The sequence below is a fragment of the Clinocottus analis genome, unplaced genomic scaffold (genome assembly GCF_023055335.1).
Source record: "Clinocottus analis isolate CAN_PGR_092001 unplaced genomic scaffold, fCliAna1.0.p SCAF_8, whole genome shotgun sequence".
Classification (NCBI taxonomy): domain Eukaryota; kingdom Metazoa; phylum Chordata; class Actinopteri; order Perciformes; family Cottidae; genus Clinocottus; species Clinocottus analis.
Window position 1 is genome coordinate 1,790,777 of NW_027176240.1, and position 24,366 is coordinate 1,815,142.

Below are 24,366 nucleotides of genomic sequence, written 5' to 3' on the forward strand. Positions count from 1 at the left end.
TGCCGTCCATTCTGGAGGCTGTTGCAGCTCAACGCCCCGTGAATTATTCATCCAATAACCTCTGTTGCTTTATTACGGATTATTGGATTAAATATTGATGCTAATGTCTCTGTAATGCAGTGCGACGGCGCTCGTCCAGTGGCTTCCTGTTCCACGCTGACCGACGGGAGAAAACAGTTCTTTGTGAAGCGTAGTTGCTGTAAAACATCCTCCATTGACGGGATAATGAAGTCGAGATGCAGGAAAATGCATCGCCGCTTTGACAAAGGAGTGTTTCCGTGTGCACTCTATCGCGTGTAAATGATCCAAACACGTTGGTTTTCGAGCATTTGATGAATGTCTTTTGGGTCTCGATGTTCTCTACGTGCTCGTAGAAAAAGTGTCAGATCCCGTTGAGGGACTGTGGCTCCTCGCAGCCCTTTTGAACCGGTGTCGTTGTGACAGCTCGGTTGATGAAGCTCAGTGTGGGGCCGCTATCGGCAGCAGCACAGCACCGTGACTCAACACACTACAAATAAGTGTGTGTGTGTGTGTGTGTGTGTGTGTGTGTGTGTGTGTGTGTGTGTGTGTGTGGCAGAAAACAAGACGAAGAAAGATGGAAGTGATGGAGAAGGGAGGAAGCGAGAAAACAAATCAAACACAGTTGATTTGCTTTGTAACTGACTGTGTGTGTGTGTGTGTCTGTGTGTGTGTTTGTGTTTGAATCTGTAGCATTTAGAATGAAAGGAAAATGTTAAAAAATCAACAATCTGAACTTGCAGTAAGGGCAGGAAGAGAGGGATGAGGATCTGGAGTTCATGATGGAGGTCAAGACTGAGAGTCTCTCATATTCCTGTCATACTTTTTTGTCATACTTTTTTTTGTCATGACTTTTCTTTTTTTTGTCATACAATTTTTTTTTCGTACTTTTTTTTTTTCTTTAGTCATACTTTTTTCTGTCATACTTTTTATTGTCATGACTCATTTTTTTCATACTTTTTTTTTTGTCATACAATTTTTTTGTCATACTTTTTATTATCATGACTCATTTTTTTCATACATTTTTTTTTTGTCATGACTTTTTTGTCATACTTTTTTTTCATGATTTTCCTTTTTTTTTATAAAATTCTTTTGGTTATACTTAAAAAAAAAAATGTCATGACTTTTTTTTTTGGTCACACTTTTTTTTCATACATTCTTTTTGTCATGATTTTTTTTTTCATTAAATTTTTTTTGTCATACAAATTTTTTTTGGTCATACTTTTTTTTGTCCTGACTTTTTTTTCATACAATTTTTTTTTTGTCATAACTTTTTTTGTCTTACTTTTTTTCACGATTTTCATTTTTTTCATAAAAAAAGCTCAGTGTGGGGCCGCTATCGGCAGCAGCAGAGCACCGTGACTCAACACACTACAAATGTGTGTGTGTGTGTGTGTGTGTGTGTGTGTGTGTGTGTGTGTGTGTGTGTGTGTGTGTGTGTGTGTGTGTGTGTGTGTGTGTGTGTGTGTGTGTGGCAGAAAACAAGACGAAGAAAGATGGAAGTGATGGAGAAGGGAGGAAGCGAGAAAACAAATCAAACACAGTTGATTTGCTTTGTAACTGACTGTGTGTGTGTGTGTGTCTGTGTGTGTGTTTGTGTTTGAATCTGTAGCATTTAGAATGAAAGGAAAATGTTAAAGAATCAACAATCTGAACTTGCAGTAAGGGCAGGAAGAGAGGGATGAGGATCTGGAGTTCATGATGGAGGTCAAGACTGAGAGTCTCTCATATTCCTGTCATACTTTTTTGTCATACTTTTTTTTTGTCATGACTTTTCTTTTTTTTGTCATACAATTTTTTTTTCGTACTTTTTTTTTTCTTTAGTCATACTTTTTTCTGTCATACTTTTTATTGTCATGACTCATTTTTTTCATACTTTTTTTTTTGTCATGACTTTTTTTGTCACTTTTTTTCATGATTTTCCTTTTTTTTTCATAAAATTCTTTTGGTTATACTTAAAAAAAAAAAAAATGTCATGACTTTTTTTTTTTTGGTCACACTTTTTTTTCATACATTCTTTTTGTCATGATTTTTTTTTTCATTAAATTTTTTTTGTCATACAAATTTTTTTTGGTCATACTTTTTTTTGTCATGACTTTTTTTTCATAGAATTTTTTTTTTGTCATGACTTTTTTTGTCTTACTTTTTTTCATGATTTTCATTTTTTTCATAAAAATTTTTTTGGTCATACTTTAAAAAAAAATTGTCATGACTTTTTTTTTTTGGTCACACTTTTTTTGTTGTCATAATTATGTTTTTTTTTGTGTGTGTCACAATTATGACTTCTTTTTTTTGTGTGCGGAAATGGGCTTCCATAACATGAAGAGTAAACCTAACCGGCAGAAGTAAAATGCAAATGTAAGGCCGTTACTACGTCGCCGTCGCGTGAGATACAGAACAACAGTCGGCGGGATGACGTCTAAATTAGCCGCTTTAAGCTTCTGTTCAACCACCGACCTCATTTCAAGCATCTAGCCAAAAAACCATTGTCTTTGAAACGAGGGAACTGGGAAAACACCGACTCATTTTTGAGTTTGAGGACTCCTTTTGTGCGGCACCATGGGAAAAAAGACACTTTCTGTTCGTGGTGTGTGGGTGTGGCCCAGTGGGAGAGCAGATGATGGGAACAGTTGTAACCTGTTGCTGTTGTCTGTGTGCTTCCAGAGAGCGCTGCCTGCTGCCTCTACAGATGGCTCTGGAGTCTAAAAACACCAAACTGGGACAGGCGGCGCTTACTGGGATGCAGGTACCTCAACATACACTGAAGCAGATCCATATTTTACTCTGGATTATTCTTTGGCCACGTGAGAAAATGAAGTGTACACATTTTGTATTTACTTGGGCATCACGAGGGAAGCGGCTGCGTCACCGAGGCTCTCTTTCCCCCCTGTGCCTTTATCCCATCAGAAGCTGCTGTGCGAGGACAGGCTGGTGGGCGGGGTCGGCGTGGAGGTGGAGGTCCTGGAGAAGCAGCTGCTCAGCCAGATGTTGGAGGCTATCAGAGTCACCCCATCCCTCCACGAAGACCTGCAGGTGGAAGTCATGAAGGTAACAGCTGGTGACGCACCGAATCCTGACCTCAGGTCCTGAATATATTCTATATACTGGATATAAAGAGTGAACTGCTCTGTATTTGTAGAGCTGTGTTACCGCCTCATGATGCTTTGCGTCTTTTATCTTCTGATGATCAGTCGAATCATTTCAACCTGAGCTGTTAGAATGATACAACCCCATAACAATAAAGTATGGTAGAAACATTCAATCTTCACTCTCTTCTTCCTGTGTGCAGGTCCTGCTGTGTATCACCTACTCGCCGAACTTCGACATCAATGGAGACTCCATCCTCCGGATTTCTGAGGTAGGAGAACCTCTTCAGATATGTGAGATTATGCAACAGAAAAAATGTTTGTCTTGTGGTCGCAAAGATGCTTCCACTTGCAGCTCAGACGAGAAAATCGCATCGATTCTTTCATGGTCCCAGTATCGATTGGTCCCAGACATTTAGTTTTATTATTATTATTATTTTCAAAGATAGTGAGCTGTGTACAAAGCCAAGCAGTTCAGGAGCTCAATCTATTTTTAAAAAGGTGAAGCTTTGCTCCGTCCCTCCACTCGGAGGCCTTGCCTTATCTCATGCTGTACTTTCATCCATTATTCAGAAAGATGAGGTGAGTGGTCCTGCACACACATAGAAACTTACACATAGATAGATAGATAGATAGATAGATAGATAGATAGAAGCAAGCAACTATATCACTCTTGCAGCATTACTTTTATTAGTCTTTCTGTTCATCGTGTGAGCTGTTGCGCAACAACGCGAGTAGTGTGTTCAGCTCTGTTGTGGAGAAACTCGGCATGGTTGCAAGAAGTGCTCCTCAGTGATAAATCATGTTTTGGTGAGGGATCCAACGGCTGAGCGAGCAGAACCTGCTGCAGGAGACACAGATAGGAAAACACACATTGTAACAGTAAAGCGACTTCCAGCTCCTGCAGCTGCTTCACCTGAGCAGAGATCTAATGATCTGACAACAAGCAGCCTCCACTGTTTAACCCAAATGAGTGTTTTCTGTGGTGTGTTCTCCTTTAACGTCACTTCACTCAGCAGCAGCTCCTGTATGTCTTGAATGTTCATTAGCAGCTCATAAAAATCTGGTCAACATGTTGTGTAAATGGGCTGCGTGCTGCCAAGGACGGCCATCTGGTGTTTGTGAGTCTGTGTGTGTGCGTGTGTGTGTGTGTGGGTCATAACTCAGAGAGGCTGGAGAGGTTGTCAGCACCACTCCATTATCAGTACCATCCCAGACAAACTGTGAGGTGCAGCACAGGTTGGTAATGCAGCGATTTACACAGTTTCAACCGCTCAGTTAATATGAATTCATGTGCATGACAGGGCCCAACAATACCACTTTTTAAAGGGGCTGCAAAGTCCCTTTTTTTAAATATTTGGAGTATTTCAGATGCTATGCTTTATCAGGAAAATGTGACATGTGTACACAACAAGCGTGTGTCGTATTGCAAGGTAATAAATATGACGTAGTAAAATGATACGATCGACATGAAGCAATTATAAAGTGCAGAAAGATATAAACTCACCATTACGCCGAATTAGTAGGAGCCTTGAGCCGGTCCCATGTCGGTGTGATGGGAGAAAACGACCCCCGATGCGTGTTTTATGTCCTGTTAACTCCGTAAATTAGACCTTTATGTCCAGTCTGCTGCTTCATTTAAACCCACTTTCACAAAGACAGGATGTTGAAAATGGAGGCAGGGTCTCCAGAGCTTTTTTTTTTTTTAGTGATTTCAAGCATGCTTTGCCTTGACTTTAATCCAGAACACCAAGTTGAAACGGACTTTAAAGTTTCATTTTTGGGGTAACTATCACGTAACATGTGTCAAGAGGTTCATCTGAGGTTACGAGCATGCATCCGGTCTTTTTTCAAAATAAAACGTTTTTTTACCTTGATTATTATTTTTAGATTTTTTTTTTCATTAATTCTTTCTCTGCAGCCCGGTAGCAAGGGACCCACGACCCAGTGATTGGGGACCACTGTGCTATACGATGCTTTGGCTCCCAAGACTTCACACATTTGTCTTTTTTTTTTTTTTGTTCCGGTTCGTCCGATTCTTCGTCAGCTGAATCAATTCCCGCATTAGTTTGTGATGTGTTGTCGCCATCTGGTGCAATGAATGCAACAAATATTCAAATGCATGAATTTTTGGGTTGCCACTCGCCACAGATGGCGACCAAAGGCCAGAAAATCCTCGCCAATTTCTTTCAAAATGGTTGACAATGGAAAACCTTTCCTGTACAGCCCCTGCATGGAAAGTCCTTCGCACCCTCAGAGATCAATCCTGTCACCTACAATGAGTTCACCGGCATCGTGCCACTTTTTTTTTTGTGCCATGTCATGCAACTGGTTTCGCAACTCACAGACTCAGTCACTCACGTTTTAGCAAGCAGATGATTTTTCTGCGAGCCTAACCCTAACGCAGAACCAGATGTCGCTGTAAAAAACAACATGTATTGTTGTTTGCGTTACATTTATCTGCAACACAAAAACAGCAACATTGATTGCTTGCAAGAAGTAAAACTGCCGGAGCAAGAGGATGTTATCTTTTTTAGCGAGGCAGCAGGAGGCAGCTCCCTGTTGTCTCTTGTTCATCTCACACACACATGCTGGTTCTGGGAGGCTTGATGATGCAGAATGTATTGATCCTCTATGGATTTCGGTCCAGGTGGAGGAGGTGGAACGCATCCCGGAGGCTGCCAGGACTTAACATCCGAGCATAATTAGCAGAAATGGTCTTCGTTCAGAGGCTGTGAGACGGTGCTCAGACCCTTTTTTCCGTAATTAGTGGAATAAATCACAGTTCATTGCTGACATGCTCTCTCTCTCACTCTCCTCCAACCCTCCTCTGGCTTACGTGTGTGAAGACTTGAGATAATGAGGATAGCTTTCAAATCCGAGCTAATGACCCACTCGTTTACCATCGCTTTTAATGCATTTTCTTTTTCAATCTCATTTAACTCCATTGTCTCATTCTTTGCTTGCTTTTATTGTTCCTATCATGTGTTACCCGCGTGATCTGAGAAGCACTTTGAGTCGTATTATGGGTATGAAATAAATGCGCTGTACAGAAAACCTGCCTGGCCCTGCCTTCGTGTGTGTGTGTGTGTGTGTGTGTGTGTGTGTGTGTGTGTGTGTGTGTGTGTTTGTGTATACGAGATGCAGAGTGAGACACTCCTGGGACCCCGTGTGCTTAAAACACACCACACTCTTGTGATGCTGCGAGCCACTTCTGATGAAAGCCCCTCACTGAAAAGCTCGCCTCGTATCACAGGAAGTGTTGCGTCGCTCGGCAGCTCACCAGTGTTTACTGTGACCTTCTAATCTGGCTGGAAGATGGTTGAAAACGCTGACAATACATCCCCCCCTTAGCCTTTGAAGCCATGGAAACCTCGCTAGATTTTTTTGTGACTGTGCGTCATGAGCTGATCTGCTTTCGTGACTCAGACAGTAGAAAGATAACACACACTGAAATAACAGATGTTGTTGTTGTGTGTGTGTGTGTATGTGTGTGTGTGTGTTCAGGTGTGTATCCAGACCTACGTGTCCAGCTGTCACCAGCGCAGCATCAACACGGCGGTCCGAGCCACGCTGAGCCAGATCCTGGGCGACCTGACGCTGCAGCTGAGACACAGACAAGAGGTGACGCCCTCGAACAGAACGCACACAAAATACACACATATATATATATATATATATATATATATATATATATATATATATATATATATATATATATATATATATATATATATATATATATATATATATATATATATCAATAACATTGAAGAAATATGGCAGTACTACGTTTAACCCGTTGAAAACTGTGGAACCACTTTTGTCTCGACCTCTTTTTCCCTGTTTGAGTCTTCACAGGAAACCCAAATTGATTCCAATACTTGTGTTTATTGCATGTATTTGTTCAGCAAAGTCTTTGCTAAAAAAAAATGTATATCTGCAAAACAAATCACTTTTAAAAGATATTTTGATCATAACTATGAACATCCAGCATGATATGAGCCAGATTCCCCAAAAAAGCCTCCTGGAGCGTCAATAAGACACCTTTTTGGAAAGATTAGGACCTAAAGAATCAGAATCTGCAACAAAAATCATAATAAAACAAAGTCTTGTCCTGTTAGGAAGGAGTTTCAGTCAAAAAACTGTGTCGTTCGGTTCAAAAATGGAAAAATATTACGTATCTTAAGCCAAAAGATTGTCTGAATGGGGCATGCTGGGTATTAAAATGGGAGCGGGAGGATTTTCGCGTACGGTTTCCAAAACGTTAAACACATTTCTTTAGAATATCTCTAATATGTTGACACAAAGAGACATGTAAGCCAAACAGAAACACATGTAAACTGTGAAAGGACTCAAACTCCATCTTCTCCGGCACTCTTTCACCCTAAAACCCGCGTTGACACTGAAGCCCGCCCAAAAAAACAACCCACTCCCAGTAAACATGCCTCCGGTCGTGTGCTCCTCCACAGGGTGAAGACGGAGACGAGGTGACGGCGCCGCCGCTCCACAGAAGAGGTAGGCGTGTGTCTATGCTCTGATTTTGTTGAACATTGTTGGAAATGTGTCAATGGAATTATGTCTATTAGTGAAAAGCTGAGTACGACTGGACAGCATTATATTGAGAGGCGTTAACTCTACCGTTTGACCCCGAAGGAAACATCTACAACAGTAGATGGTTATAAGCTATTTGATAGCATGAGATAACGAGTGTCAAAGCTTCCTGTGAGCACTACAGAGAGACATTGAGGGTGTTGTAGTCGCTTCATCCCGGCTAGCATGATACGTCCTCACAAGTTTAAAGGAATACTTGAACATATACTGGAAATATTCCAATTATTTCTGACAGAAGTCCGGCGAAAAGTCCGAACATCTCCGTTGTCTCCACATGGCTCTCAACATGGCGACCCACAAGGCCGTTTGCTAATGGCGGGTAGACATTACTTCCCCTAAATTTAACGTAGATAACCGTTTCATAGCTGTGAGTAAACGTCTGTAATCACCGGTCTGCAGGTAGTAACACCTCCACCTCCACAGTGAGACTAGCAGGGTTCTCATCACAGAGATGGTAGTGATTCATTTTATTTACTACAAAGAAATGAGAAGACAGAGATGTGAGAGACCGGAGAATACAACTGTGTTATCACTTCATGTACATATTCAACATGAATTCACTCTGTTATTGTATGCGTGTGTGTGTGTGTGTGTGTGTGTGTGTGTTTGCAGACATTTCCCCCACCAGCCAGGCTCTGTGTGAAGACGTGGTGACGGTTCTGACAGTCTTCTGTGAGAAACTGGAGTCGGTGGACAGGTGACACTGCAGCTTTTCCCCTCCGTGACACTCTTTTTAGGGCGAGACGCTCACGTTCGACTCTTTGCAGACGACTAAGTGTAATATATGTATGACGCGTTCCTGACTGCTGCTGCGTCTTTCCGTCCTCCAGTGAGAACCAGCTCCTGCAGCTCCTCTACCTGGAGTGCATCCTCTCCATGCTCAGCAGCTGCCCTCCCACAATGCACCTGTCCAGAGGGTTCGGCGACCTCGTGTGGTGAGACGCGGAACTTCTCCTATAATCCTCTGTTCCATAAAATGGCGTCGGTGATCTAATTCAAATGTTTCGGAAGATGCTTCATGTCATTTTGACCTGGGATATTCCTTCGCCCAGGAAGCAGCTGTGTCCGTCCCTCGTGGCGATCATGGGAAACCCTGTCAACGACAAAACGATCGCCTCCCACCACGGCTACACCGGCGCCGCCGACCGTCTCTCAGACAGACACAGCCTCGGTAACCGGATCTCATTCCTGTGTGGGAGGTCGTCACGATGCTTACATTTATACAAAAATAAAACAAAGGCTAGTTTGAGTTGATACTCCTGACGTCATGGGAGGAAGCAGTTTCATGTGTCTTGTTAAACTTGTTAATTAATAACTGTCAGAAGTATGAAACTGTTTCCTACTTTCCTACACGAGCTGTTCTTTCTTTTAAAGACAAAGATTTTAAAGACGAGCATTTGCAGCTAATGAAGTCTGATGTCAGCGTGGATGTAGCTGCTGTGGAACGAGCTCATTTACTTAATGAGAGATTAAATAATTAAACAGTCTGGGGCCATTTTGAACAAAATAAACTGGAAGCTGGTTGATTTTACCTCTTTAAAAAAAATCCAGAGCTTGGAAACTAAGACCATATATATATATATATATATACTCCAGCTAAACAGAATCACAAAGTTCTAGCTATTTAAACTTTTTTTTTTTTTTTTGTCGTAATTTTTGTAATTTTTTTTTAAATAATTAAAAGTTACATCTATTTTATAATGTAATTGTTTTTCACAAATACACTACATGTATTATAATAATTTTTGAGCAGGGTGAGAGGGGGCGAGCAATCAGCTGTTAAACTGGCATAATGACCATTTTCATGATTTGCCACTGATAAACTCAGACCATATATTATATTAAATAATGAAATATATTCACACATGTATCTCTAGCCATCAGTCAGCTTGATGGTGTCCTCTTTATAGCAGAAAACCTTTGTATTCCACATTACAGAGGGCTCATTTTGAGTCGTCTCTCTGCTTCTAAAGGCTTTCATCAACGTGTTAATGGTTCCATCTCCGTGTCCCTCCTTCTTCGTTTCCACCCCCCAGGATTCAGCCAGGAGGTGGACTCCTTCGGCGGAGGCGTGTCCGATCAGGGCAGAGGGTCCGGCTGTTCCTCCAGCGCCCCCGCCAGGATCGCGCCGGTGGTGCGGACGGTGTGTTACGTCGCCGCCGAGCTGGTGCGCCTGGTGAGCTGCGTGGAGTCGATGAAGCCGGTGCTGCAGTCGCTGTACCACAGGATCCTGCTGTACCCGCCTCCTCAGCACCGCACCGAGGCCATCCGCATCATGAAGGAGGTGCGAGGAGGAGGAGCATATTGTCAGATTCAGATGTTTCGGCTTCATCCAGCCATGGGTTTTCCTTTCCACTTTGACTAAAGTATCAGTAGGTAATTCATTACGTTGCAATCTATTTGTGTGTGTGTGTGTTAGATCCTGGGCAGCCCCCAGCGGCTGTACGACCTCGCCGGTCCGTGCGTGGCTGAGCCAGAAACCAGGAAGCGCTCCTTCTCGAAGAGGAAGTCCCACCTGGACCTGCTTAAACTGTGAGTAACTCGGGTTGCAAAGTTAAAAAACAATTAGCAGAATTGACTTTATGAATTTGAGCCTTCTGATTAGCATCTTGTCGTAACGTTAGCGTTAGCTCTTAAAGCTACACGGTGTTACTTTGCACAAAATTGCTCAAATAATGCATGTAGTTCACTATATTAGAGTTGCATAGTGTCACAATGTTTTTCCCAAATTAGATAATGAACCAAAAATCATAAAAATCCTGGCTCCTGGTCCAGATATAATGTGCGTTTTCCTGCTTCCTTCTCCAGAGTAATGGACGGAATGACGGAGGCCTGCATGAAGGGAGGCATCGAGGCGTGTTACTCGTCGGTCTCCTGCGCCTGCGCTCTCCTCGGGGCGCTGGACGAACTGTCGCACGGCCGCGGCATTCAGTCCGAGCAGGTACGCGCCGCGCCGCGGTGATTCCCGCGCTGCGCTTTTACAGAAATTGCCTCTCAAAGAATCCGTCGTTTCTGAAGTACAAAACCGTAAACGTAGCCGCTTGTCTCCTCAGGCTCGGCTCCTCCTCAAACGACTGGAGGACCTGAAGGAAGGGACGGAGTCCACGCGCGAGTCCATGGAGATCAACGAGGCCGATTTCCGGTGGCAGAGACACATCCTGTCCTCCGAGCAGCCTCCTTGGGAGCCCGGCTCTTCCTCTTCCTCCCACGCCACCGCCGCCGCCGAGCGCAGCCCCGACATCAGCATCAGCATCACCACAGAAACGGGGCAAACCACCGTGGATCTGGAGGCGGGGGAGCTTGACGCCGGTCCGGGCCGCACCACTCCCGAGGAGCGCGGGGAGGACGGGCGCCTGCCCTCGCCATCGTCCTCACGCGGCGGCCAGGAGGGAGGCAAGCGGGAGACGGCTGAGGCGAACCAGGGGAGCCGACGGGAGGAGGGAGGACGAGCGGCGGGGGTCGAGGGCAGAGGGGACAAAGAAAGAGGTGGAGGTGGAGACGTTGGTGGGGGAGAAAGAGGAGCCGCGGTTCCTCCGGATGTGGTGCAGCGAAGTCACGGCCTCGTCCACCCCGACATCACCAACTTCCTGTCTGTGGAGTCCAGGACCAGGCCGCACCACGGGGGAGGGTCACGATACAGCGAGAGCAACTTCAGGTGTGTAAAAGTTTGGAATAAAGTGACTACATAGTGTCGTCTGAACCCAATCGAGAGTTTTTCGTAGAGTTGATACTCCTCCGATAAGGTTTCACGCTGATGTGATTTTGTCTTGTTGTTTCACCAGTTTGTTGGTATCCAAATAAAATATATATTTAACGAATAAAGTTGTCCAAAAAGGACACACACTACTGTCTTGAACAGTTGTCCTATATATCTGGATATTGTGGTTTCACCTGGTCATTGGCTTCCATTTGATTCAGGAAACATTAATATTATTTTATCAATATCAACCTTGTTTGCTCTGACAATACAATTTGTCAGGTTTTCTTTTTTTGGATATTGATGTATTCTCTAATGCAGAAAAAAGAAAAAAATCTATATATAAAAAAATATTAAAAAAAAAAAATATATATATATATATATATATATATATATATATATATATATATATATATATATATATATATATATATATATATATATATATATAGAGAGAGAGAGAGAGAGAGAGAGAATTTTTTATATATATCATTACAAAAAATCTAAAAAAATCAAATCAAAAAATATTTTAAAAAAAAATATTTAAAAAAAAAAAAATCTCTCTCAAAAAAGTGGTTACAACTGCTTCACCACAGAAGCATATATTACTTTAAATAAATCAAAGTTGTTCATCGTGACATGTTGCCTCTCAAGCCGCTGACTAATTCAAGTGATGTCATCGCTCGTCACCTCACCAGCATCGAGGAGCAGGACCTGTCGCGGACGGAGTTCGACTCGTGCGACCAGTACTCCATGGCCGCGGAGAAAGACTCGGGCCGCTCGGACGTGTCCGACATCGGCTCCGATAACGTCTCGCTGGCGGACGAGGAGCAGCAGACGCCCCGCGACTGCCCGGGCCACCGCTCGCTGCGCACCGCCGCCCTGTCGCTCAAGCTGCTCCGCAACCAGGAGGCCGACCAGCAGAGCGCCCGGCTGTTCGTGCAGTCGCTGGCGGCGCTGCTGCCCCGGCTGCTGGGGCTGCCCGCCGCCACCGAGGTGGACCTGTCGCTGCAGAACTTCTCCTCCAGCTTCTGCTCCGGACTGCAGGCCGGTGAGAGGGGGAGGGTGTTAATGGGACGTGTGTGTGTGTGTGTGTGTGTGTGTGTGTGTGTGTGTGTGTGTGTGCGTGTGCGTGCGTGCTAAACTAATATTTGCCGATGGTGGAGCGGTCTCCTCCTTTCATTATTCCTCTCGGGCCACAGGGACGTCTCTGCTGTTTGGTTGAGTCTCACAATGAGACGCTCTCTTGAACTGGAGTGGTTGTAGAGTAAATCTTTAAACACTGCGGAGATGCATTTTAATACCCAGCATGCCCCATTCAGACAATCTTTTGGCATAAAATATGTAATATTTTTTTTCAATTTTTTGACTGAAACTCCTTCCTAACAGACCAAGACTTTTTTATTGTGATTTTTCATGCAGATTCTGATTCTTTAGGTCCTAATCTTTCCAAAAAGGTGTCTTATTGACGCTCCAGGAGGCTTTTTTGGGGAATCTGGCTCATATCATGCTGGATGTTCATAGTTATGATCAAAATATCTTTTAAAAGTGATTTTTTTTTTGCTGAACAAATGCATACAATAAACACAAGTATTGTAATTAATTTGGGATTCCTACGATGTCTGAAACACAGGGGAAAAGTGGTCTGGAGACAAAGTTGGCTCCACAGTTTTCAACGGGTTAATACAAATAATATTAAAAATGTGGAAGATATATCTGAACATTTTTAAAAATCATGTTTTTGTAGGTTTTTTTGTGTGCAGAAATGTGCAAACTGAGCAGTAATATTAGGAACAAAAGTCAGTTATTGCAGCCCACATTAGTGTTCAAATGGTTCTTTTTTATGTTTATATTAAATCATATTATTCAATGATGCAATGGTGACGTAAATGTAAAGGAGTTTTGAAAATTACCCCCACAAAAAACACCTCCGTCTCCGTCTCCCTCCTCCAGGTGGGATCCACTCTCCGGGCTTCGAGGCCGGCGACGCCCTGAGCTGTCAGTCTCTGATGAACGCCGACGGCCTCTACCTGGTGTCGTACTACGCTCTGCTGCTCAATCTCAAGCTCTGCTGCTGCGACTACTACAGACGCCGAACGCTCGCCCCCGTCCTCAGCCTGGTGAGCAGCGACGCCACACAAAAAACTCTGACTAATGTAGTATTTGTACATCGTTTTATAGGAGTCGAAAATGTATTGGAAATAGGATGAAACCCAAGCCAGAGTAGGATCTATTTAGATGTGTGGTCGTGCGTGTTTGTTTTGCAGAAGGAGTTTGTGCGTCTGATCCAGATCAGCGGCGTCCTCGTGGTTCTCTCTCAGGCCTGGATCGAGGAGATCTACCACCAGGTGCTGGACCGCAACCTGCTGGGCGAGGCCGGGTACTGGGGCTCGGCGGAGGACCACGCCCTGCCGCTCATCACCGTGCTGACAGGTGCTCGCGCTGCCTTTTTTTTGTTTTTTGTTGTATTGTCCGGCTAGTCTCCACCATAACTACACATACTGCAGGCTACATGAAGCTTGCGGGCTACATGAAGCTTGCGGGCCACATGTAGCTTGCGGGCCACATGTAGCTTGCGGGCCACATGAAGCTTGCGGGCCACATGAAGCCAGTGGGCTATGTGAAGCTAGCGGGCCACATGTATCTCGCGGGCCACATATATCTCGCGGGCTTCATGTAGCTTGCAGGCTTCATGTAGCCCGCAAGCTACATGAAGCTTGCGGGCTACATGAAGCTTGAGGGCTACATGTAGCTTGCGGCTACATGAAGCTTGCGGGCTACATATAGCTAGCGGGCCACATGAAGCTTGCGGGCCACATGAAGCTTGCGGGCCACATGAAGCTTGCGGGCCACATGAAGCTAGCGGGCCACATGAAGCTAGCGGGCCACATGAAGCTAGCGGGCCACATGAAGCTAGCGGGCCACCTGAAGCTAGCGGGCCACATGTATCTTGTGGGCCACATGAAGCTCGCGGGCCACATGAAGCTCGCGGGCCACATGAAGCTAGCGGGCCACATGTATCTCGCGGGCCTCATGTCTCTTGTGGGCTTCATGTCGCTTGCGGGCTACATGTAGCTTGCAGGCTTCATGTAGCTTACAGGCTACATGAAGCTTGTGGGCTACAATCAACTGGAAACAACACAACATGAAAAAATGGGATCATTTTCATCAACTTACCCAATATGTGCACATAGCTTATCTATAATAACTATGTGTCATTGTTGGTCAAAAGACACAGACGTCCTCCATTGACAGCTTCTTTTTTCCCCTCAGACATCGACGGTCTGGGCAGCAGCGCGATCGGCGGGCAGCTGATCAGGAGGGCGACCAACCAATCGCCACTCAGCTGTGACAAGGCCGGCAGTGACACGGTGATGGCAGGTCAGTGGCTGAAAAAACACCCAGAAATAGGATCAATGGATTTGATGCATTCCCCGTTTTACTCTTTATATTATCCATTCACTTCATAGACAGTTTGTCTGAGGGAAATTTCAAAGATCTTTCCTGATCGTAGTATTTTTTTGGAGCAACATTAGCAACATATAACCTGCTCTTCTGACTCATTGTTTGATTTTTAAGCTTGTTACATGAAACTAATAATTACTTTACCAAACAAAGTCATATTTTTTTGTTTGTTTTGGGGTATTTTTAAAAAACATTAGACTATTTTCAAGCTATTTATTGGAAAGTGAGAAGTGATTTAGTTGTGTTTTTACAAAAATATAAAAGACTGTAGTGGAAAAAAGAGAGGAGAGGGCACACACACACACACACACACACAGATGGAGAAAATGAGTCAAGGACCACCTGCACTCCTTCTATATTTCCCTGGAGGACAAAGGATTGGCCAGAATTGCCAAGGTGACTGCTGCTGAGTCACACCTCATGACAGAGATACTCTTTGTGTGTGTGTGTGTGTGTGTGTGTGTGTGTGTGTGTGTGTGTGTGTGTGTGTGTGTGTGTGTGTGTGTGTGTGTGTGTTAGCCCGCTGCTGTGTAAACACTCAGCCTCAGCTCTGCTTTGTTGATGTAGGCTTAATGAATGAAGAGTGGGGTAAAAAATGAATGAACAAACACGACTTGTATCGTCTCTCTCCTCTCTCTCTCTGTGTGTGTGTGTGTGTGTGTGTGTGTGTGTGTGTGTGTGGTTTATTGCTTCCCAGGCGCCGTGTTCTCCCGCTTCATCCTCACCGGCGTGTGGAAGAACCTGATCGACGTGCTGTCCACGCCGCTGACGGGCCGCATGGCGGGCAGCTCCAAGGGCCTGGCGTTCATCCTGGGCGCCGAGGGCGTGAAGGAGCAGAGCCAGCGGGAGCGAGACACCATCTGCCTGAGCCTGGACGGCCTGAGGAAGGCCGCCGCGCTCAGCTGCGCTCTGGGTGGGTGAACGCGCCTCTTTCCCCCTTCAACGCAGAGAGGTCGGGGGTCAGAGGTCGGGGGTCGGAGTCGACGACGCCAATTGGATGTTACTGAATGTCAATTATTAGAAGATACAACAACCCCAAGAGATGGAGAGTCTGAAGGGAGTTGTAGGCAACGTGTGTTCGCTTTCAGTCGCACCAAATATGTTCAGCAACAATCAATCAATCAATCTATATATATATATATATATATATATATATATATATATATATAATTGGGAGCGCCCATGAAAGTGTTCAGAGATTTTATTTGTGTGTGTTTGTGTGTGTTTTCAGGTGTGGCCGCCAACTGCGCCTCAGCTTTGGCCCAGATGGCCGCGGCCTCGTGTGTGCAGGAAGAGAAGGAGGAAAAGGAAGCGGGAGAGACGGGCGACGCCATCACACAAGGTACTGAGAGCAACACACACACACACACACAATGCAGCAGCATCGGTTCTATCAGGACTGGAGAGTTTTTCGACAGCAAAGGCTTTTTTTGATGGAAAATACTTTTTTCGCTCGTTTCGGTGAGAGTTTGATTGACAGTTATTCCATCCAATCATTTACCAAGTATTTTGTGTGTGTGGTACTTGCCCTTTTTTTTAAGACGGCTTCTTAGAAAGGCTAAATTTACATATTGATGTAGAACTCCCTCAAGAGTGCTCTGAGTGGGATCTTTCATGACATCTAGTACATTAAAGTTTGATAAAGTGGTATGAAGTTTGTATTTTTCTTCTCTATTGGAGCTTCTGTACCTACACGTGTACATACCTTCTATATCTGTGTGTGTGTGTGCGTGTGTGTGTGTGTCCAGTGAAGCAGCGTGTTGAGCATCGCCTGGAGCAGATCGGTCGTCCTCAGGGAGTTCGCCTCCACACGGCTCACGTGTTGTGTATGGACGCAATCTTGAACGTAGGACTGGAGATGGGAAGCCACAACCACGACTGCTGGCCACATGTCTTCAGGTACACACACACACACACACACACACACACACACACACACACACACACACACACACACACACAGACACACACAGACACACACACACAGACACACACAGATACTGCAACATACCGGCGTGGTCCACAGCAATACTTCCACAGTTCTTCCGCATACAAAAAACCTTCTGCCAGTAGAATATATTTTGTAATTACTTTACAATTTCCAATTATATTTCACAGATTTTTTTAATCACTTTTATGATAATTGAAGGAAGCATTTCTTCTGGGTTTCAAAAAACACAAAACCTTGTAAGTGAGTTTCATTTACCCACAAAACAGAAGAAGGATCTCGTGTTCAGGACGTTGCGATATCATTTGGGACTTCACATTTTTTTCAAGGCCTTTGTGTGTGTGTCATAATTGTAACACACAAAATAAAAAATCATAATTATGACAAAAAGTAAGAAGTTGAAATTATGAGATAGTCGTTTTTATTTTTGTTTTTGTTTTTATTTTTTCCAGACTATTTTTTTTTTTGTTGACTTTTTTTGTCACGACTTTTTTTTTCTTCTCATACATGTTTTGTTTCATAATTATGTTTTTTTTTTTGTGGTTGACTTTTTTTTTCTTGTCATACTTTTTTTTGTCATGACTTTTTTTGTTGTCAGACTTTTTTGTTGTCATAATGTTTTTTTTTTCTTCACTTTTTTTGTTATAACTCTTTTTCTTGTCATACTTTTTTTTTTACTTTTTGTGTTATAACTTTTTTTTTGCGTTGACTTTTTTTTGTCATTACTTTTTTTTCTTGTCATACTTTTTTTTCTTGTCATACTTTTTTTTGTCATGACTTTTTTTGTTGTCAGACTTTTTTTGTTGTCATGTTTTTTTTTGTTAAAACTCTTTTTCTTGTCATACTTTTTTTTTTACTTTTTGTGTCATAACTTTTTTTTTGTGTTGACTTTTTTTGTCATGACTTTTTTTTCTTTTCATACTTTTTTTGTCATGACATTTTTTCTTGTCATACTTTTTTTGTAATTTTTTTTTTTTACTTTTTGTGTCAACTTTTTTTTTTGTCATGAATTTTTTTTATTTTCATACTTTTTTTGTCATGAATTTTTTTGTTGTCATAATGATTTTTTTTGTTTTTGTCATTTTATTATGACTTCTTTTTTTTCTGTCAGAAATGGGCTTCCGTAGCTTACAATACGTTGACATTCACCTAATTCTTTCTTGTGTTCCCATCTTTCTGCCCCTCACCCCGTCGCTCTGCTTCTCCTCAGGGTGACTGAATACATCAGTTCTTTGGAGCACACCCACTTCAGCGACGGCGCCTCGCAGTCGTCCTCCTTGACCACCATCACGCAGCAGAGCCAGCAGGCGGTGGACCTGGGCATGGAGCTGAGCTGCGAGCCCAGCCCGGAGGCCTCGGAGATGGGCCTGAGCCAGCCGGTCATCCAGCCCCTCTCCATCCAGGAGCTGCTGAGGGAGCGCAGCCGGGGCCGGGGCCCCGACCTGAGGAGCGGCAGCCTGATGACCGGGACCAGCGCCGCCAAGGCCGTGTGCACGCTGTCCACACAGGCGGACCGGTAGGGCTCGGACAGCGCAATGCTTAACCTTACCTTAACCTTGCAACGTTATGGAAACTCTGCCCGTGCCAATTTTAAGTCCCAGCATGCCCCATTCAGACAATATTGTGGCATAAAAATACGTAATTTTTCCATTTCTGAACCGACTGACACAGTTTTTTGACTGAAACTCCTTCCTAACAGGCCAAGACTTTGTTTTAATGTGATTTTTGTTGCAGATTCTGATTCTTTAGGTCCTAATCTTTTCAAAAAGGTGTCTTATTGACGCTCCAGGAGGTGTTTTTTGGGGAATCTGGCTCATATCATGCTGGATGTTCATAGTTAAGATCAAAATATCTTTTAAAATGAATTTTTTTGCAGATATACATCTTTTTCCTAAGACTTTGCTGAACAAATACATACAATAAACACAAGTATTGGAATTAATTTGGGGTTCCTACAACGACTCAAACACAGGAGAAAAAAAGGCCAAAACACAAAATTGTTTTCAACGGGTTAAAGATCTTTTATTTCAGAAATATTTTATTATCAACAAGGTATTCAGGCCAGTTAACATCTTATTCTGGAATAATATAGAATAACATAACAAGGTCAAGTCAGTTGTTGTCTGTCTTTGGGGTTGATGGATGTGAAAGCGAGAAGAAAACATACGTCTATGTATAAAATAAAAGGATGCATAGTGTGTAGTTTCAAGTGCAATAGTCCAATAATACGTTTGTTGTCATCACCTTTTCATTAAATTAGCAGCCAACATGACGGCGACTCTTCTGAGATGCTTTTCTCACAACGACCACAAGGGGGCAGCAGCAGCCCAGCGCTACCTGAGAGTTTATAGATTAAATATAGAATTAGGTCACGGTCAAGGTTGGAGTCCTCAGGAGTACAAAAGAACAAGTGTGTGTGTGTGTGTGTATAAGTGTGTGTGTATAAGTGTGCGTGCCGACAGTGTTGCACTTATTAAAGTTTGGCACAAGCAGGGAATAAACTGTGTTTATTTCACGGATCATCTCTTATGTAACCAGTGATCTAGGCTGCTTTTAGGAGGGGAAAAAAAAAGAAGTTCCCTCTGATCTTCTGCAACAGATGGACAGGACACATTTACAAGCTGAAAGTGGTGCCAAAACATAGTAAATACTGTTCTGCACACGGCTTTTCCAAAAAACACAGTGAGCCGCAAAGGCGTTAAAACGTTGTTCCTGTGCACTCTGAATATTCACGAAATTAAGTGTTTTCATTACGAGGGAATGTTTTTACCTCACTTTACAGCAGCCATTAACGTGTGTGTGTGCGTGTGTGTGTGTGTGTGCGTGTGTGTGTTCCAGGTTGTTTGAAGAAGCGGCGACCAAGCTGAACCTGGTCGGTCTGGTCGGCTTCCTGCAGCAGCTCAGGAAAGCGTCTCAGTCTCAGCTGTTTGACTCCGTTACTGAGACCGGAGACTATTCACTGGCAATGCCAGGTACACACACACACACACACACACACACACACACACACACACACACACACACACACACGTAACATAACTATATCCTCCATCAATAACCTTACAGCCTTCAAAGCATTGTGAGGTCACCTGACTCTTAAACCCTCATGGTTGATTTACATGAATCAGGGCCTTCATGCCGTGTGTGTGTGTGTGCGTGTGCGTGTGTGTGTGTGTGTGTGTGTGGGTCTGTAGGAGAGGCCAAGTCGACGCTGGACCGCCGCAGCGCTCTCCACCTCTTCCGTCTGGGCGAGGGCATGCTGAGGATCGTCAGGAACAGGAACCGACCGCTGCTCCACATGATGAGGGCCTGGAGCGTCGTGGCGCCGCACCTGGTGGAGGTACGCAGCTCCCGAGGACAATGTACACATACGTTATTAGCATGTTATAAGCCCAAGGAGTTATCTTCTCCTCTCTACCGTCCCCAGGCTTCGTGTCACAAGGAGCGCCACGTGTCCCAGAAGGCCGTTTCCTTCATCCACGACGTCCTGACGGAGGTGCTGACGAGCTGGGCGGAGCTTCCGCACTTCCACTTCAACGAGGCGCTGTTCAGGCCCTTCGAGCACATCATGCAGCTGGAGCTGTGCGACGAGGACGTCCAGGACCAGGTAGGGTCCGCTCACACGGACGCCATTTTGTGAAAACTACGTGCCTAGCACCTTTTTTTAAAATTTTAATTTACAGCTTCTGAGCAGTAGAGTCGTGTATGGAAGCCCATTTCCGCCACACACACAAAAAAAAAATGAGGACCAAAAAAAAAAAAAATGAGGACAAAAAATAAATAAAAAATTTAGGACCAAAAACAAAATCGCCCTTTTTTTTTAAATTTTAATTTTAATTTTTTTTTTTGGTCCTAATTTTTTTAATTTTTTTGGTCCTAATTTTATTTTATTTTTTTTGTGACGGGAATGGGCTTCCATAGTCGTGTTTCCATCTACAAACGTAAAGCTCTTCGTCATCAAACAAACAAACAAACACCGCTAACATTAGCGCCTCGTCGGCGGTCGCCATTTTCTTTTCGCCGTTCACACCACAGGAAGCAATAAAGCTCCGCCTCTCGCTCGATCCGATTGGCTGCCTTGGCCTTGACTCCGCGCCTTGCACTTAAGAAGTTGAAAATAGTTGCGGTTTTGCTAGTTTTTGAGCGTCGCGTCTGGTGTGATCGGCCCTCTAAAGGAGGCGTCTCTCACTTTTGCCTCCCTGCAGGTGATCACCTCCATCGGCGAGCTGGTGGAGATGTGTTCCCCTCAGATCTTGTCGGGGTGGAGGCCTCTGTTCAGCGCTCTGAGGACGGTCCACAGCAGCAAGACGGACACTAAGGACTACCTGCTGGGGGAGTACTCCATGGGTACGTCCGACAAAACAATGCAGACGCGTTTTATCAAAAGTCATTTCAGTCTCACAGAAACAAAAAACTGACTATTCTTCATCTTCCTTTCATCGTTTCCCTCTTTCCCTCAATTCCTTCCTCCTCCCATCCTCTCCTCCTCCTCTTCCCTCCTCTCCTCCTCCCTCGTGTCCTCTCCTCTAGGGAAGTCCCAGGCTCCGGTGTTTGACGTCTTCGAGGCGTTCATCAACACCGACAACATCCAAGTGTTTGCCAACGCCGCCACCGACTACATCATGTGCCTCATGAAGTTCGTCAAAGGCTTAGGTTTGTCTCACTTTGGACACGCCCTTTCTTTTCAGTTCCTCATTGGTTACACACCTTTTCGGGATTTACGACCTAAATAAATACGCACGAGACCGAAAATTCCCTTATTTTCTTCTTGCGTGATTCTCTATAGTTTCTACTTTTACTTTTAGGTAATATTTTACAATATAACAACTGATAAACCACTGACTAAACACTTTTTATCATATTTTTGGCGCCAATAAATTGATATCATGACTTTTGGCTTACGACAAAATGACAATTCTGCTTATTTTTCCATCATATACAAAAGTCACCTTGCACAGTAACGTCATATTGTGTTTGTGTGTGTGTGTGTGTGTGTGTGTGTGTGTGTGTAGGTGAAGTGGACTACAGGGAGATTGGAGACTGTGTCCATCCGTCGGGTTTCAGCTCCACGGACCTCTGCTTGCCTGCTCTGGACTACCTTCGCAAGTGTTCGCAGGTAGGATGTTTTTATTGGGTCATGAGCTAATTAGTAGAGCAAAGTGATGTTTTATTAAAAAGAAAAAGTTCCTGATCCTTTGTTCCATTTAAATGTTAAACGTCGCAATAAGAAATTCCACCAAAAAAAACCTTTTTCCTTCTCAAGACTCTCCATCGAAGTGATGGTCTGAATATTGGTTAGACAGCAGAAAGCATGTTGTCGATCATGTGACACAGCGAAAGCGTTTTGATTGACAGCTGCTGGCGAAGATCTACAAGATGCAGACCAAGCCGGTGTTCTTGGGGGCGCGGCTCGCCAGCCTGCCGATGAGATCGCACGAGCGCTCCATCAGCACCGAGGACGGGATGGACTGCGTCCTGCAGGAGTTCGACGACGAGACGGGTCATTTTCTTTCCTTGTACTTTTCTGTCTTTTTGTAGTATTTCCTCCTCTCCATCCGCCCCTCTAACGCTCTCTTTGACCCCGCCCACCTTCACCCCTCTTTTGCTGTCCTGCAGGTCTGATCCAGGTGTGGATTTTGCTGCTGGAGCAGCTCACGGCCGCCGTGTCAAACTGTCCCCGCCAACACCAACCGCCGACCCTGGAGCTGCTCTTCACGCTGCTCAGAGAGGTCATCAATGTGCCAGGTAACACACCGGCAGACGCACAGATGAACAGCTGTTTTTACATCCTTCCACATGCTTTAGGACAATTAAATAGGGCAGTGATGGAAAAAATCCTCCCTCGCCAATTTTAAGTCCCAGCATGCCCCATTCAGACAATCTTTTGGCTTAAAATACGTCATATTTTTCCATTTTTTTAACCAAACGACACAGTTTTTTGACTGAAACTCCTTCCTAACAGACCAAGACTTTGTTTTATTGTGATTTTTGTTGCAGATTCTGATTCTTTAGGTCCTAATCTTTCCAAAAAGGTGTCTTATTGACGCTCCAGGAGACATTTTTGGGGAATCTGGCTCATATCATGCTGGATGTTCATAGTTACCATCAAAATATCTTTTAAAAGTGATTTTTTTTGCAGATATACATATTTTCCCCAAGACTTTGCTGAACAAATACACACAATAAACACAAGTATTCGAATCCTTTTGGGGTTCCTACGACGACTCAAACCGGGAAAAAGGTCTGGAGACAAAATTGGTTCCCTTCGCTTTGCTAATAGGCGGCCATTGTCCACATCAGTAAAACTACTTCCCCTCAAGGTGCTAACTGCATCCCCTCCCTCCTCCTCCACCTCCTCCTCCACCTCCAGGTCCGGGCTTCGCCATCTTCTCCGTCATCCAGCTGCTGCTCCCCGTCATGGCTCTGTGGCTGCAGCGGAGCCACGGCGACCACTCCTACTGGGACGTGGCCGCCGCCAACTTCAAGCACGCCATCGGCCTGTGCTGCGAGCTGGTGGTGGAGCACGTCAACAGCTTCATCCACTCGGGTGTGTTTGTGTTGTGTTATTTCTCAGGCTAAGCCGTCCTCTTAATGGATGAAAAGCTCCCTGATGCTCAAATGTTTCAACGATCTGATGAATTGTTTGTCGCTTGAGTAAAGTAGAGCGTGAATAATAACTTGTTGCTCCGCCGCCCTCGATCCCATGTGCTAACGGCTTACGTTGTGTTGTTGTGTGTGTGTGTGTGTGTGTGTGTCTCTACCTCCCCTCATTGCAGATATTGGTTACGAGTCTCTGATCAACCTGATGTTGAAGGATCTGTTCAAGCTGCTGGTGGCTTGCGTGTCTGAGCCCGCGGAGACCATCTCCAGAGTCGGCTGCTCCTGCATCAGGTGACCGACGCCTTTAACTTCCCCCCCGTTGTGAAATACACTATAAAATATCACGATAATTACTGATAATAAACAAAGTGTGCAGATTACTTTTTCCTTCCTCTGATCTCAGCGCTGCTGTTTCTAATCGCTTCCCCTGTCTCTCTCTCTCTCTCTCTCTCTCTCTCTCTCTCTCTTTTTCTCTCTCCAGGTATATTTTGGTCACAGTGGGTCCAGTGTTCACAGAAGAAATGTGGAGGTTGGCCTGCTGCGCCCTGCAGGACGCTTTCTCTGCTACACTAGAGCCCGTCAAGGTACACACACACACACACACACACACACACACACACACACACACACACACACACACACACACACACACACACAGACACACACAGACACAGACACACACACAGACACTGTCAACCGAGCTCGTTAAGCTTGATAACCCCACTTCACCTCAGATGTATCCGGTCTTTTTTCAAAATAAAACTTTTTTTCTGACATGATTTTTTTTTTTTTCTTTTCATTGATTCTTTCTCTGCGGCCCGGTACCAAGGAACCCACGGACCGGTACCGGGCCTCGACCCGGTGGTTTGGGACCACTGGTGTAGTGAAACTAAAGCCTCGTCTGACGCCGAGACATTAAACTAGAGCTGCCACTGGAT

General features: G+C 44.4%; 1 protein-coding gene across 1 annotated transcript in view; it reads left to right on the top strand.

Moving 5' to 3' along the window:
• The window catches only part of arfgef3 (ARFGEF family member 3), a 41,898-nt gene that overhangs the window by 4,956 nt on the left and 12,576 nt on the right, over positions 1 to 24,366 (top strand). Inside the window, 33 exon segments of the mRNA XM_068567592.1 lie at positions 2,683 to 2,764; positions 2,926 to 3,066; positions 3,308 to 3,376; positions 6,612 to 6,728; positions 7,577 to 7,622; positions 8,331 to 8,415; positions 8,549 to 8,653; positions 8,771 to 8,889; positions 9,755 to 10,002; positions 10,138 to 10,250; positions 10,527 to 10,659; positions 10,772 to 11,373; positions 12,114 to 12,269; positions 12,271 to 12,317; positions 12,320 to 12,466; positions 13,369 to 13,535; positions 13,683 to 13,848; positions 14,689 to 14,796; positions 15,578 to 15,793; positions 16,112 to 16,222; positions 16,629 to 16,779; positions 18,039 to 18,344; positions 19,667 to 19,800; positions 20,023 to 20,168; positions 20,256 to 20,435; positions 21,034 to 21,175; positions 21,359 to 21,481; positions 21,841 to 21,944; positions 22,184 to 22,328; positions 22,445 to 22,573; positions 23,199 to 23,375; positions 23,605 to 23,719; positions 23,910 to 24,012. Of these exon segments, the coding sequence (XP_068423693.1) occupies positions 2,683 to 2,764; positions 2,926 to 3,066; positions 3,308 to 3,376; positions 6,612 to 6,728; positions 7,577 to 7,622; positions 8,331 to 8,415; positions 8,549 to 8,653; positions 8,771 to 8,889; positions 9,755 to 10,002; positions 10,138 to 10,250; positions 10,527 to 10,659; positions 10,772 to 11,373; positions 12,114 to 12,269; positions 12,271 to 12,317; positions 12,320 to 12,466; positions 13,369 to 13,535; positions 13,683 to 13,848; positions 14,689 to 14,796; positions 15,578 to 15,793; positions 16,112 to 16,222; positions 16,629 to 16,779; positions 18,039 to 18,344; positions 19,667 to 19,800; positions 20,023 to 20,168; positions 20,256 to 20,435; positions 21,034 to 21,175; positions 21,359 to 21,481; positions 21,841 to 21,944; positions 22,184 to 22,328; positions 22,445 to 22,573; positions 23,199 to 23,375; positions 23,605 to 23,719; positions 23,910 to 24,012 (4,933 nt within the window).